At 46.8% G+C, this 14,525-nt stretch overlaps 2 protein-coding genes across 2 annotated transcripts in view; one reads left to right on the forward strand and one right to left on the reverse strand.

The window, feature by feature from the left end:
- Window positions 1-209: 209 nt before the first annotated feature.
- stc1l (stanniocalcin 1, like) lies at window positions 210-4,581 on the forward strand. Its single transcript, XM_064972360.1, has 5 exons — window positions 210-894; window positions 1,148-1,290; window positions 1,388-1,495; window positions 1,646-1,749; window positions 1,817-4,581. The coding sequence occupies exons 1-5, from the start codon at window positions 780-782 to the stop codon at window positions 2,112-2,114; spliced, it is 768 nt and encodes a 255-aa protein (XP_064828432.1). The 5' UTR covers window positions 210-779; the 3' UTR covers window positions 2,115-4,581.
- A 4,731-nt stretch (window positions 4,582-9,312) lies between these two features.
- fgfr1b (fibroblast growth factor receptor 1b) overlaps window positions 9,313-14,525 on the reverse strand; it is a 32,416-nt gene continuing 27,203 nt past the window's right edge. Inside the window, exons 9-17 of the mRNA XM_064972361.1 lie at window positions 14,274-14,419; window positions 13,651-13,772; window positions 13,394-13,504; window positions 12,110-12,300; window positions 11,834-11,956; window positions 11,675-11,745; window positions 11,356-11,493; window positions 11,149-11,254; window positions 9,313-11,062 (exon numbers count right to left, since the gene is read on the reverse strand). Of these exons, the coding sequence (XP_064828433.1) occupies window positions 10,775-11,062; window positions 11,149-11,254; window positions 11,356-11,493; window positions 11,675-11,745; window positions 11,834-11,956; window positions 12,110-12,300; window positions 13,394-13,504; window positions 13,651-13,772; window positions 14,274-14,419 (1,296 nt within the window). The 3' untranslated portion in view covers window positions 9,313-10,774. The remainder of the gene's footprint in view (window positions 11,063-11,148; window positions 11,255-11,355; window positions 11,494-11,674; window positions 11,746-11,833; window positions 11,957-12,109; window positions 12,301-13,393; window positions 13,505-13,650; window positions 13,773-14,273; window positions 14,420-14,525) is intronic.

Consider the following 14,525-nt stretch of genomic DNA (forward strand, 5'->3'; position numbering starts at 1 on the left):
ACAGCTCTGAGACCCTTAACAGCCATTTGAACCTCTAATGAGCGTTGACATGTTATCAGATCCAAAATAGGTCGTCGACTGTTACTCCATGGCAACACAGGTCATCATGGAGACCCTGCCACCTCCACGAACCCCCCCCCCCCCCCCTGATAACACACACACACACCAACACGCATGCCTTTCACAATGACTGATCGGCCTTTCTACATGACTGAACCACATGAACATGAAACATGACTGGAAAACAACTCATTACAGTTTCCTAGGCCTAATTTAACTAGGGAGGTCACCTATTCTAAATCAAAACTTGAGCCAATCGTAGTCGTATTACAATGCTGAAAGGTTTCTGATTTTGCAGACAAGTCAATTTTCCTACAACCACACCTGAACAGCTGCTTCTCACATGAGCAGACCCACTGTAACCTCGCCCGATGCATTTTGAAATAAAATAATCACTTTGGTTTCAATTTCCACAATGAACGTTCTTACATGAATAAATACGAGCAGACGCACGGAAAGTTCCAAAGCGCTCAGTGGAAACATTTGATAAATTAGCCTAACGCACGCACCGCGACCCCCACTGGAGATGCCGCTCGCTGATTGGACAAACCCGCTGGGGGTCCAGTGATTTGTGTAACAAACGGCTATAAAAAACAGCTCGTCAACGTAACACTAACCAGGGAACAAACAGAGAGCTACATCCCAAGTGTTCTCCACCAAAAACGAAGCCGACCTCTTCTACCTCTTGCACCCGATGAACATCACCATATTTCAACAAGATGCTAGCTAAATTCGGCCTGTTTGCGATCTTCCTCGTCCTGGGGACCTCCGCCTTCGATGCCGAACCGGAGGAATCCTCTCCTGGCCGTGCACGCTTCTCCTCCAATAGCCCCTGTGAGTACCGTTGATTAGCCTAAAGTGCAAAAGACGATGCAAACTGCAGTTCTTATCCTAAAAAGGCTGTAGATACAGAGTGCGTTGGGTTCATGCACAAGAGTTGCCTCCTGTAATCAGACCTTGCTAAAATAGTTGCATTCCCATGAATAGAGACAGGCACTTCCTTAATAAATGTATGTGAGTGTAGCCCACTACAGCCTCTGTCAATTGCTGAAGTTTGATGTAACCCCCCCCCCCCCTCTCTCTCCAGCGGATGTGGCTGGGTGTTTGAATGGTGCTCCAGCTGTGGGATGTGGGACATTTGCCTGCCTGGAGAATTCTACCTGTGACACGGATGGCATGCACGATATCTGCCAACTGTTCCTCCACACCGCAGCTACCTTCAACACACAAGTAATCTGTACACACACACACACACACACTTTTTTGACGACCCACCGCAGTGTCTCTAACCCTGTGTGTGTGTGTGTGTGTGTGTGTGTGAGCGCAGGGTAAGACATTTGTAAAGGACAGTCTGAGATGTATTGCCAACGGCGTCACATCTAATGTGTTCCAGACCATCAGACGCTGTGGAATGTTCCAGAGGATGATCTCTGAGGTCAGTCCCTGGCTTTATTAGAGATTCACTCAGTGTCAGCCGTCATGTCTTCCTATCGGCGCCAAAGTGATCCCAAATAACCTCTACTGTGTGGTAGGATGCTAGTTTCTGAGAGTTAAAAGGGTTGTGTGTGTGTGTGTGTGTGTGTAGGTCCAGGAGGAGTGTTACAGTAGACTGGACATCTGTGGTGTGGCTCGCTCCAACCCTGAGGCCATTGGAGAGGTGGTACAGGTACCTGCACACTTCCCCAACAGGTGAGGCAAACTGTGCGCGCGCGTGACTAACCCGGTGTATTTGTCTAATACGACGTGTTTGTTCCAGGTACTACAGCACTCTGCTTCAGTCCCTGCTAGCCTGTGATCAGGAGACAGTGGCGGTTGTCAGGGCGGAGTTTGTTTCTAGGCTGGGGCCAGACATGGAGACCCTCTTCCAGCTGCTGCAGAACAAGCCTTGCCCCCAGGAGTCTAACCAAGGTGCTAACGCCGCCCCCGTCGGCTGGCACTGGCCAATGGGGTTTCCCCCCTCCTTCAAGATCCAGCCCAGCATGAGAGGAAGAGACCCCACCCACCTGTTCGCTAGGAAACGCTCTCTGGAGGTGTCGGATAGAGAGATGGAGTAAAGAGGAGACAAACACTACCGGTCAAATGTTTTAGAACACCTGCTCATTCCAGGGTTTTTCTTTATTTCTACTATTTTCTCCATTGTAGAATAATAGTGAAGACATCCAAACTAGGAAGTAACATATGGAATCATGTAGTAACCAAAAAAGTGTTATATTTTAATTTGAGATTCTTCATAGTAGCCACCCTTTGCCTTGATGACAGCTTTGCACACTCTTGGCATTCTCTCAACCAGATTCATGAGGGAGTCACCTGGAATGCATTTCAATTAACAGGTGTGCCTTAAATGATAATTTGTGGAATTTCTTTCCTTAATGTGTTTGAGCCAATCTGTTGTGTTGTGACATGGTGGTGGGGGGATACAGAAGATAGCCCTATTTAGTAAAATACCAAGTCCATATTATGGCAAGAACAGCTCAAATAAGCAAAGAAAAACGACAGTCCATCATTAGTTTAGACATGATGGTCAGTCCATACGGAAAATGTGAAGGACTTTGAAAGTTTCTTCAAGTGCAATTGCAAGAACCATCAAGCACTATGATAGAACTGGCTCTCATGAAGACTGCCACAGGAATGGAAGACCCAGAGTTAACTCTGCTGCAGAGGATACGTTCATTAGAGTTACCAGCCTCAGAAATTGTTGACCAAATAAATGCTTCACAGAGTTCAAGTAACAGACACATCTCAACTTCAACTGTTCAGAGGAGACTGTGAATCAGGCCTTCATGGTTGAATTGCTGTGAAGAAACCACTACTAAAGGACACCAATAATAAGAAGAGACTTGCTTTGGGCAAGAAACACGAGCAATGGACATTAGACCCGTGGAAATTGTGAGATTTTTGGTTCCAAACAGCCTTGTCTTTGTGAGACGCAGTGTGGGTGAACGGATGATGTCTCTGCATGTGTATTTCCCACCGTAAAGCATGGAGGAGGAGGTGTTAGTGTGTGAGGTGTTAGTGTGTGGGGGTGCTTTGCTGGTGACACTGTCTGATTTATTTAGAATTCAAGGCACACAACCAGCATGGCTACCACAGCATTCTGCAGCGATACGCCATCCCATCTGTTTTGCTCTTAGTGGGACTACCATTTGATTTTCACACCTCAACACTGTGTAAGGGCTATTTTACCAAGAAAGAGAGTGATTGAGTGCTGCATCAGATGACCTAGCGTCCACAATCCCCCAACCTCAACCAAATTGAGATGGTTTGGGATGAGTCGGACCACAGAGTGAAGGAAAAGCAGCCAACAAGTGCTCAGCATATGTGGGAACTCCTTCAAGACTTTTGGAAAAGCATTCCAGGTGAAGCTGGTTGAGAGAATGCCAAGAGTGTGCAAAGCTGTTGTCAAAGCAAAGAGTGTCTATTTGAAGAATTTTGATTTGTTTAACACTTTTTTGCTTACTACATGATTCCATGTGTAATGTCATAGTTTTGATGTATTCACTATTATTCTACAATGTAGAAAATAGTTTTTAAAAAATAAAGAAAAACCCTTGAATGAGTAGGCGTGTCCAAACTTTTGACCGGTAGTGTACATGCACACCGCTCATACCTTATACACACAAACACACCACAGCTACCTTAAACACACAAACAGACAGTCATGAATGCTTCAACTCTCCATGCATGCTGACACGCACATCCGTGCACATGCACGCACACACACAGGTTTCCCCTCAAATGATTAAGGCTAAATGATTAAGGCCATATGATTAAGGGAAGTTTGGAGCTGCTGTAATGTAGTAGTTGATTTGGGGAAGTGTCGATCTCTAACTGCCATTGAAAGCGTTTCTGTGCCGGCTGACGCTTGATGAGAGGGGGATGAAACTTGTTAGCTGGACGTTGAATGTGGAGGATGACATCCACTTAACCCAGAGAGCTGTTGAAAAGTCTCTGATAATTTCATGTGAACCGAATGAAACATTTCAAAGGCTATCTAAGAAGACGAACCTTCTGATTTCAACATGGCACAGCAGCCATAACGTCCCAGTTTTGACCAGCGATTACCAAGAGAAGCCTATTTAAAAAGACCCCTGGATATATTACCATAATATTATTATTGATATTTATTTTCTCACTAAATGTTTATTTATGATGTTGTGATTGGTTTGAGTTGTCGGCAGCGGGCGGAGCTTGACATCTAGATGGAACGTCAAATTCTGATGCCGTGCTGTTATGCCGCTCTACGACGATGTCACCACCCCTTCACAGGGACATGATGTCAACGCGCTGGTCGTGGGGCTCACCACGTCCTTCTCTGTCACTGTCTGTGTTAATGTATGATCCTATACTCTGTAAGAACATGACAATAGTATGCTGTGGAAGATGTGGCTAAATCGTGTATGATTTGAGATCCTGTGTGTGTGTTAGTTATAGTGTAGTCGAGTCTGGTACTCTACACTATGGGGGCTTGGGGGTAATTCTCTCTGCTACAAATAAATGTTGTGATCTGCATCATATTGACTACAGAGATTTCAAATCAAATGTTATTTGTCACATGCGCTGATTGCAACAGGTGTACAGTAGACCTTACAGTGAAATGCTCACTTGCAAGCCCTTAACCAACAATGCAGTTTTTAGAAAAATACGTGTTAAGAAAGTATTTACTAAAATAAGCAAGTTAAAAATAAATAAATAGAAAATAAGAAAATAAATAATTAAAGAGCAACAACAAAATAACAGCGAGACTATATACAGGGGGGGGCACAGGTTAGTTGAGGTAATATGTACATGTAGGTAGAGGTAAAATAACTGCATAGACAATAAACAGAGAGTAGAAGCAGTGTAAAAATGTGGGGAGGGGACAATGAAAATAGTCAGCGTAGGTAAAAAAAATGTTTAACTAGACAATTCAGTTAAGAACAAATTCTTATTTACAATGACGGCCTACCCCGGCCACACCCTAATCCGGACAACGCTGAGCCAATTGTGTGCCACCCTACGGGACTCTCAATCACGGCCGGTTGTGATACAGCTTGGAATCAAATCAGGGTCTCTAGTGAAGCAAATGTATTTATATAGCCCTTCATACATCAGCTGATATCTCAAAGTGCTGTACAGAAACCCAGCCTAAAACCCCAAACAGCAAGCAATGCAGGTGTAGAAGTACGGTGGCTAGGAAAAACTCCCTAGAAAGGCCAGAACCTAGGAAGAAACCTAGAGAGGAACCAGGCTATGAGGGGTGGCCAGTCCTCTTCTGGCTGTGCCGGATGGAGATTATAACAGAACATGGCCAAGATGTTCAAATGTTCATAAATGACCAGCATGGTCCAATAATAATAAGGCATAACAGTTGTAACTGGAGCAGCAGCATGGCCAGGTGGACTGGGGACAGCAAGGAGTCATCATGTCAGGTAGTCCTGAGGCATGGTCCTAGGGCTCAGGTCCCCCGAGAGAGAGAAAGAAAGAGAGAAAGAGAGAATTAGAGAGAGCACACTTAAATTCACACAGGACACCGAATAGGACAGGAGAAGTACTCCAGATATAACAAACTGACCCTAGCCCCACGACACAAACTACTGCAGCACAAATACTGGAGGCTGAGACAGGAGGGGTCAGGAGACACTGTGGCCCCATCCGAGGACACCCCCGGACAGGGCCAAACAGGAAGGATATAACCCCACCCACTTTGCCTATCCTCCTCGTGAAGCCCCTAGTACCGCAATGCAGTGCCTTAGATCGCTGTGCCACTCGGGATCATTTTATTTGCTGTTTAGGAGTCTTATGGCTTGGGTGTAGAAGCTGTTTAGAAGCCTTTTGGACCTAGACTTGGAGCTCAGGTACCACTTGCCGTGCGTTAGCAGAGAGAACAGTCTATGACTAGGGTGGCTGGAGTCTTTGGCAATTTTTAGGGCCTTCCTCTGACACTGCCTGGTATAGAGATCCTGGATAGCAGGAAGCTTGTTCCCAGTGATGTACTGGGTTTCCATACGCACTACCCTCTGTCATGCCTTGCGGTCGGAGGCCAAGCAGTTGTCATACCAGACTAGTGATTGAGCGATCCTAGTTTCACACATTGGTGATCTTTAATCGTTTGCATTGGTGTTAGATTTGGGCTCCTGAGTAGCTCAGCGGTCTAAGGAACTGCATCCTCAGTGCAAGAGGGGTCACTACAGTCCCTGGTTTGAATCCAGGCTGTATCACATCCGGCCGTGATTGGAAGTCCCATAGGGCAGCGCACAATAGGCCCAGTGTCGTCCGGGGTAGGCCGTCATTGTGAATAAGAATTTGTTCTTAACTGACTTGCCTAGTTTAATAAAGGTTAAATAAATAAAAAATATAGAGTGTGAGGTTAATGTATTTTCAAAGTTTATTCTGTCATTTCTATCCACTGGGTGGCAGTATACTCCTGTCGTTGATGTGGCTGGGCGTCTTTAGGACAGTCTATCCTCCAACGAGATTATCTCTGGTACAAATCTCCAGTCACAGCCAAACTCCCCAGGCCTATGACTTTACCAGACCTCTGTACATACAGCCAGAACCAGCATTCTAAATCACAGGCCTGTAAGCCCTCCTACATCCTTCTTACCACTTTCTCAGTCAGTTTCTCTGCTTTGCAAACTCGTCTGTTAGATGACTTAGGGCTGGTTTACCAAACGGGTTTGTATCTGGCAGACCAGCCCTAAGTGTACAGCAGTGGTTTAAAACATGCCGAAACATGCCGAATTTTTCTAATTGAGGCAACGATAATAAGTCTCCCCAATCAATCCGTGTGATCAGTTAGGAGGTTGTTGGCCCAGACAGTTTGAAACGGAGGGGAGGTGTACCAGAGGAAAGGATCTGCTAATGGCCCCCTAAGTGTTCCGTAATGACATAGAAGACTTTATTTCTCTCGCTCTCTCTCTCTCTGTCTCTCTCTCAGGAGTACATGCGGTAACACTTACCTGTTTCAACTGCTTCAGAAAGAAACTATGTTATACTAGAGAGTTGCGTTTCTAAAATGGCGGTTTGGGTCACAGCTGATCCCATTCCCTCTGGGTCGTTATTGGGGCCAGAAACGGAAACCGTGGTGGTTGTGGTTATTGGGTCGCAGCAGGGAATTTTGGAAGGCTTTAGATGGGTCACAGTACAAAACAGCCTGACTTGAGGGAAACTTGAACTCTCTGTCTGTCTCTCATGCAAGCTCACACACACACGCACGCACACACACACACACAATAGGAAGTCTGGGGGGACAGGGGGAGCAGGTAGCTGACTAGTGGTGGCTGTTCAGTAGCCTGATGATCTGTGTGTAGAAGCTACTGACCAGTCTTTCAGCTTTTGCCACAATGCTCCTTTGCCACAATGCTCCTATACTTAGTGAAGGAAGTGGGGAGAACAGGGCGTGGCTGGGGTCCCCGATGATCTTGTCCTTCCTGTGACACAGACAGTGTGCACCTGTCATGCATAGCTGTAATAGGTGGCAGGGAAGTCAGGCGCAGGAGAGTCAAACTGAGTGTAAAATGGAGTCTTTTAATAAAGTTCCAAGAGTATGCTCCATAACAATAAATGTACAAACCAACCAAACATGGGTACGAGGACCCGACGCGCACCTATACAACAATCACACTATACTGACAATAAAACAATCTCTGACAAAGACATGAGGGGAAACAGAGGGTTAAATACACAACAGGTAATGAATGGGATTGAAAACAGGTGTGTGGGAAGACAAGACAAAACCAATGGAAAATGAAAAAAGGATCAACGATGGCTAGAAGACCGGTGACGTCGAACGCCGAGCAACGCCCGAACAAGGAGAGGCAACGACTTCGGCAGAAGTCGTGACAGCACCCAATCGTGCATTCGGCTGAGCGTACCACCCTCTATAGCACCTTGCGGTCAGCGGCGGTGGAGTTGCCGTACCAGGCTGTGACGCAGCCCGACAGTAGGCTCTCGATGGAGCTCCTGTAGAGCACTGTGAGGGCCCTCGGGGACAGGCTGAACTTCTTCAGCATCCTGAGGTTGAAGAGTCGCTCTCGTGCCATATGCACCATGGTGTCCGTGTGGTTTGACCATTTCAGCTCCTCTGACGTGTGTACGCTGAGGAACTTTGCACAGTTAATAGCCACCCTGTCAATAAATCTCCAGCGTTTTTTTTTTTTTTTTTACAAAAGCCTGATAACCCTGACAGCCTCTGTGGTTCCCAAGGCTGATCCTCCGCTAGCTCCGACAGGTGTCGATAACAGCACCATACTGGATGCCAGTGACTCTGATGCCCCTCTGAACCATCTGTCTCGGGTGGAAACTGCAGCCCCATTATGGCTCCTCACACCCAGTAACGGCAGCTCACGGCCCATAAACCCCAATAGAGCCCACATACAGCCAGGAGAGCACTTAATGGAGAAGGGTGGCAGGGGTGGGGTGTTTGCATTAACACCTTGGTGGGGGACATTGATTGCCGTCATTGTGTGCGTTTGTGTGTGTGTGTGTGTGTGTGGTGGTCAACATATAGGGCAATAGGGCAGATGGCTGTGCTAACAGCCCTCATTTCCAGGAATACGAGCAACCCTGAGAAAACACAATCCTCAACACGTTTAGACAAGCCCATATTTACACAGTGACACAGGAAGAGCCCAGGGAATATATCCCTATTCAGGGTAATCAGGTTAGAATAGGCTACTTCAAATTCTAGAGTGAATGGATTTATCCTTACGTCTCCGGAGAAGTTTCTGGAAAATTCCTATCTGAAACAATAGGGATAGGATCCGTATGAAGTGTTTTTGAATTCAACACATAGTTAGCTATGAGCTGTGGCATAGAACACAGAAACAGCTGACATCTCAGCAGAGAGAGAGAGAACGCAGCCAGAAGTTTAACCCAATGTCTCCTCTCCGAGGAAGACATGCTCTCCAGACCCTGGACCTCAGCCAAACAAGCTGCCAGCTATGTGTGCGCGTGCGTCTGGCAGGAAGCTGCTGTCTGTGCTATAAGGTCCAGATCTCAGGGTGATTGATAGAGCGAAGTTACCAGCCAATACTCTCTTCCCACCATTAAATCACACACACACACACTTACCATTTTCTGGAGAGAATGCTTCCTCTGCAGTCAGCAGCAGAACCTCTCCTCCCTCTCTCCCATCACACACTCTTTCACCAGTCCTTTATTCGACCCCTGAAGTCCTGGAGCACGACAACATTTGGCAGACTGATCACTTCAGCATGCGCTCTCTCTCTCTCCCCCTGATTTTCTCTCTCATTCAAAAAGACTTCGGTGAAGTTTTGTAACACTGTTGTCTTTTATTTACAGTCCTTCAAATAAAGGCATCCTCTGTAAAGGAAGGTAGACCTCCATTGGCAATAAGTGCATTTGCCACTGTTTTAAAACCATTTACATTACCATTAACATTATCCTCAGCAACATCATCATTACCTTCAACGTAACACTGGTGTCCATAGAGTCGAGACTAGAGGGTGATACGGTAACTGTAGCCCTGACTAACACTGCTGGTATGATATTAGCTTATTAAAACACATAGCATCTTTACCTACTTCTTTCCTCTGATTCGAACACATAGCATCATATCCACGCCACTCTGTCATTGACAGGGATAAAAACAAGCAACCATCTCAACAAAAAAAGTAACCCTGGAAATATATTTTCAGATGACACAATTCAGAATATATTTATATAAAAGAGCCCCCATCCCCGCAGGAGGCCTTTTGGTAGGCCGTCATTGTAAATAAGAATTTGTTCCTAACTGACTTGCCTAGTTAAATAAAGGTTAAATAAAAAATAAGTGAATTATTTGTTTTCCCTTGGTAAGATTTCCTTTTTAATAGCCTGTATGGAGTTATGGTATAATATGGAGATGAAAATCATGTTTAGCAGCCTCCTCCTCTTGCTCCTGTGTGAGTATCCCCATATTAATAGGGAGGAGAACAGAAGAGCCCTGTCTTTGTGAAAAGTCTATTACATGTCTTATGACTCTGTTATATGACCCTCTGTCTGTCTATCTTTGCCATTGTCTTCATCTTTGTTAATGAGCCTCTCCCCAGAAATGCCAAGCAGGTCAAATGAACCCCGCTCCGGGGCAGACTGGAGAACAAGGGGCTCAAGCACTCAGGTAGTGTCCTCCCCTCTGGTAGGTAGGCCTCCCAGTCACCAAGGAGGGGCTGGGGGTAGAAGTCAGGGGGTAGGAGGGGCTCCGGGGCAGACTGGAGAACAAGGGGCTCAAGCACTCAGGTAGTGTCCTCCCCTCTGGTAGGCCTCCCAGTCACCACTGAGGGGCTGGGGGTAGAAGTCAGGGGGTAGGAGGGGCTCCGGGGCAGACTGGAGAACAAGGGGTTCAAGCACTCAGGTAGTGTCCTCCCCTCTGGTAGGCCTCCCAGTCACCAAGGAGGGGCTGGGGGTAGAAGTCAGGGGGTAGGAGGGGCTGGGGCCAGACTGGAGAACAATGGGTTCAAGCACTCAGGTAGTGTCCTCCCCTCTGGTAGGCCTCCCAGTCACCACGGAGGGGCTGGGGGTAGAAGTCAGGGGGTAGGAGGGGCTGGGGGCAGACTGAGGAAACAAGGGGTTCAAGCACTCAGGTAGTGTCCTTCCCTCTGGTAGGCCTCCCAGTCACCAAGGAGGGGCTGGGGGTAGAAGTCAGGGGGTAGGAGGGGCTGGGGGCAGAGCTCATGGTAGGGACTGACTAAAAGGGAGGTGGATAGGTTAAGGTGTGTGGCAAGGGTTTGGTAGATCAACGTTGGCTGTGTCCCCGGGTGGTGGTGTGCCGGGTTGGTATGGTGTAGGTCAGGGTGGACATCCGGGAGGGAATATGGTGGTCGTAGGCCAGGGTAGAGGCCCGAGAAGGGGTCCTAGGGGGGGTGTGCTGGTTGTAGAGCAGGGTGGAGGTCCGGGACGGGCTCCGGGAAGAGTACTCTGCTCCGTGGGTCGGCTCCCTGGAGAAGACCGAGTCAGAGGAGCTGCTGGTGTCTGGACCCACTAGGGAATACTGGACCGCAGGGATGGACAGATCCAAATACTCCTAGAGAGAGAGCAGAGACAGAGAGGACATGTTCAGGGGAACAATTCAAATTATACGACAATGACACTGTGTGTGTGTGTTTTTACCTGGTTGGCCATGAGTGAGAGCATGCGATCCAGATCCTCTACCAGTTGCTTGAAGGTTGGCCTGTGAGACTGAACAGCATGCCAGCAGTCTCTCATCATCATGTACCTGGGAACAAACACCACAGGGTCAGAACAGACAGTGCATTTGCATTGCTATACGTGCAAGGACATTGTACTGTCTGTGTGTGTGTTTCGGCGCGTACTCACAGCTCCTCTGTGCAGGCGGCTGGTCTGTCCATACGATGTCCCTCCTTCAACAGTTTGAACAGCTCCTCCACGGGGACACCAGGGTAGGGAGAGCCTCCTAGAGTGAAGATCTCCCAGAGCAACACACCAAACGACCACCTGCAACACACACACACAAACACACACACACAGAATTCAATACAGTGAACTATCACTTTATCAGGGACAGTTATTGCTGGGCTTGAAAAGAAACCTACAGGTATATAACATGATGGATCAGCGCAAAGCCACGGCGCAACAGAACGTAATGTCTATGACATGTTAGGAGGGCGAGACTTACACGTCACTCTGGTGTGTGTAGATGCGGTCGAACAGAGCCTCCGGTGCCATCCATTTCACTGGCAGACGACCCTGGGAGGAAAACGAGGGGTTAAACCACCTATATGTCCGTCTGTCTGTGTTTAAGTCACACCTGCTCCATTTTGACCAAGTCACTCACGTTGGTGGTCTTCTTGTAGTAGTCTATGTGATGGATGTCTCTGGCCAGCCCAAAGTCTGCGATTTTCATCACATTGTCCTCTGTCACCAACACATTCCTGGCTGCCAAGTCCCTGTGGATACACTACAAAACAAACAATTGATTGATTAATTGATTGACAGGCACAAATGTCCACACTTCAAGGAGAAAGAGGGAAGTAGAGTAACAGAAGAGAATAGATGCAGATGAAGAGAGAGTGAGAGAGAGAGAGACAATAACACTAGTCTCTTCTCTGACCTTCTGTGAGGCGAGGTAAGCCATGCCCCTTGCCACCTGATAGGCAGCAGACACCAGCTCCCTGACCTCCAGGGTGTCCAAGGGGGCCTGGGTAGGCCCAGACCAATACTCCAGACCCACAGGCCTCCGACACCGCAGGTACTCTCTCAGGTTGCCCTGAGATGCATACTCTACCACCACGTGGAGAGGACCTGGAGAGAGAAGAGGGTTATAATTAGGCTCGGGCGGTATACCGTATGTAGCGTATACATAGGTATTCTGAAAAAGACAAGATAAATTAAGAATATTTGTAGCTACTTTTAAAAACCTGCAGTCAACTCGCTCAATAATCTAGGAGATAAAGCAGATTGCGTTCTTCATTTCACCTGTCGCATTGTTTTACATTATGAAGTTTACCGTAGTTCCCCAGAAATGTTCAGCCAGTCATGTGTTTGTTTGTAAATAGCACAATGGGAGAATACAGGAGCTGGTGAGTCCAGCTGTGTATTTGGTTTAATTGGCTAATTAGCTCAGTAAGTGGCTGAGTTAATAAAGAGACACGTTCTGTCATGTTTGAGAAGTCAAAGTGCTTTGGATGAGTTATCTGTAAAGCTGGCACTGCTGCCATCTTGATTTCTTTGCGTTTATTTTTTCTCCCCTCCATTCGCAGCAGAGCAGGCAGGCCATTTACCATAGCAACCCCAAACTCCACACAGACACAGCGTGGACACATACTGCTCCAGAGCCAGTTCGGTTCTTCCTTCAGACAAGCATGCGTCAAAACTTTGCTCATTTTCACAACGTCTCTATTTCACATGCGTGTGGACTTTTACAAGCGAAACAGAAATTACATTCAGTAGCTACTACCTATACTTGTATAGCGGTATAAGCTGGATTGCATGTCTTTGCAATTAGTTTATTTTGTTTGAGCTCATTAGCATATTTATTAGCTAACAGCCTCTATTGAAATACGCTATTAGTTTGTACTATTTTTGTTAGCATTCTGGTAATGGATGCAAAATGGCCTTTTTTAGCTCTAAGACGGTACTAAGACGGTAATACCATAAATCCAGAGATGAGAGAAGGCCGGTATGACGATATTCAAATCTGGATACCGCCAAACCCTACTTGTAATGTAACATTTGGGTGTTCACCAAGGTTCAGTGCTTGGACCTCTGTTGTTATCTTTATCCCTTTGTACTGTGCCTCTTTGTACTTATGGTTTGCCATTCTGCTCGTACGCATGCACACACTCACACATGCACGCACACACACATGCATGCACACACACAGCACCAATCTTACCGTCCTGTGTGCAGGCTCCAAGCAGGTTGATGATATTCTTGTGTTTCCCGATCATCTTCATCATCTCCATCTCAGAGATCAGATCACTCAGGTCCTTCTCTGTGGCATCCGCTACACAGGAAATAGGACGTGACATCACATCAATATCAAACAATACGCACACTGTTTTCAAGGTTAGAAATGATGATACCAAAATCTACGTTTATTCTAATATATCTAATATATTTCAAGAAGTAGTCAGCAGTAGTCTCACGAACATTTAAGCATCTTCACTGCGACCATGGTGAGACGGGAGGGTTTTTCTCTGTCCAGACCTGCAGCCTCTGCTAGCACCACCTGACCAAAACATCCTTCACCCAGTGGCTTCCCCAGAGACAGCCTACAACACAGACACACATGGCATATTGTTATTTGTATTTTTTGCTCCTTTGCACTCAAGTATCTCTACTTGCACATTCATCTTCTGCACATCTATCACTCCCGTGTTTAATTGCTAAATTGTAATTACTTCGCCACTACGGCCTATTTATTGCCTTACCTCCCTAATCTTACCTCATTTGCACACACTGTATATAGACTTTTTCTATTGTGTTGTTGACTGTACCTTTGTTTATCCCATGTGTAACGCTGTGTTGTTGTTTGTGTCGCACTGCTTTGCTCTATCTTGGCCAGGTTGCAGTTGTAAATGAGAACTTGTTCTCAACCGGGTTAAATAAAGGTGAAAAATAAATAAAATGAATGTCTTGTTCATGGAGGTTATGAATCCCCTTGGTTAAGTTATAAGCACCTTATGCAGATGATGTATGCCATATGCAGGGTAATGTATTCCCTAAACTATAGGCTGTGTATTCTCTATGCAGGGATATAAACCTTCTAGTACCTGTCTCGTGACAGCTCCCAGAGCGGGTCCGCAGGCAGCTCATATTCTGACACGCCGGCCAGGTTGGGCGTGGCTCCGCTGGAGAGGCGGTAGGGTCTGACCAGACACACCCCGGACTGCAGAGAGGAAGAGGAGTCTACTGACACCTAGAGGAAGAGAGGGGGAGGCTGTGAGAGAGGACATGGTAAGCGGTCCGCCTGCTGAACTAAACCCAGGGATTAGTTCTCAGGCAAATTTTACTCATCATACGGT

The sequence above is a fragment of the Oncorhynchus masou genome, chromosome 8 (genome assembly GCF_036934945.1).
Source record: "Oncorhynchus masou masou isolate Uvic2021 chromosome 8, UVic_Omas_1.1, whole genome shotgun sequence".
NCBI lineage: Eukaryota > Metazoa > Chordata > Actinopteri > Salmoniformes > Salmonidae > Oncorhynchus > Oncorhynchus masou.

Bases quoted from the DNA above. Each gene is read 5' to 3' on its own strand.
- stc1l (XM_064972360.1), top strand. From the start codon at position 780: ATGCTAGCTAAATTCGGCCTGTTTGCGATCTTCCTCGTCCTGGGGACC. The intron at 895-1,147 runs GTGAGTACCGTT...CTCTCTCTCCAG, and splicing joins CTTCTCCTCCAATAGCCCCT to CGGATGTGGCTGGGTGTTTG. The intron at 1,496-1,645 runs GTCAGTCCCTGG...GTGTGTGTGTAG, and splicing joins TCCAGAGGATGATCTCTGAG to GTCCAGGAGGAGTGTTACAG.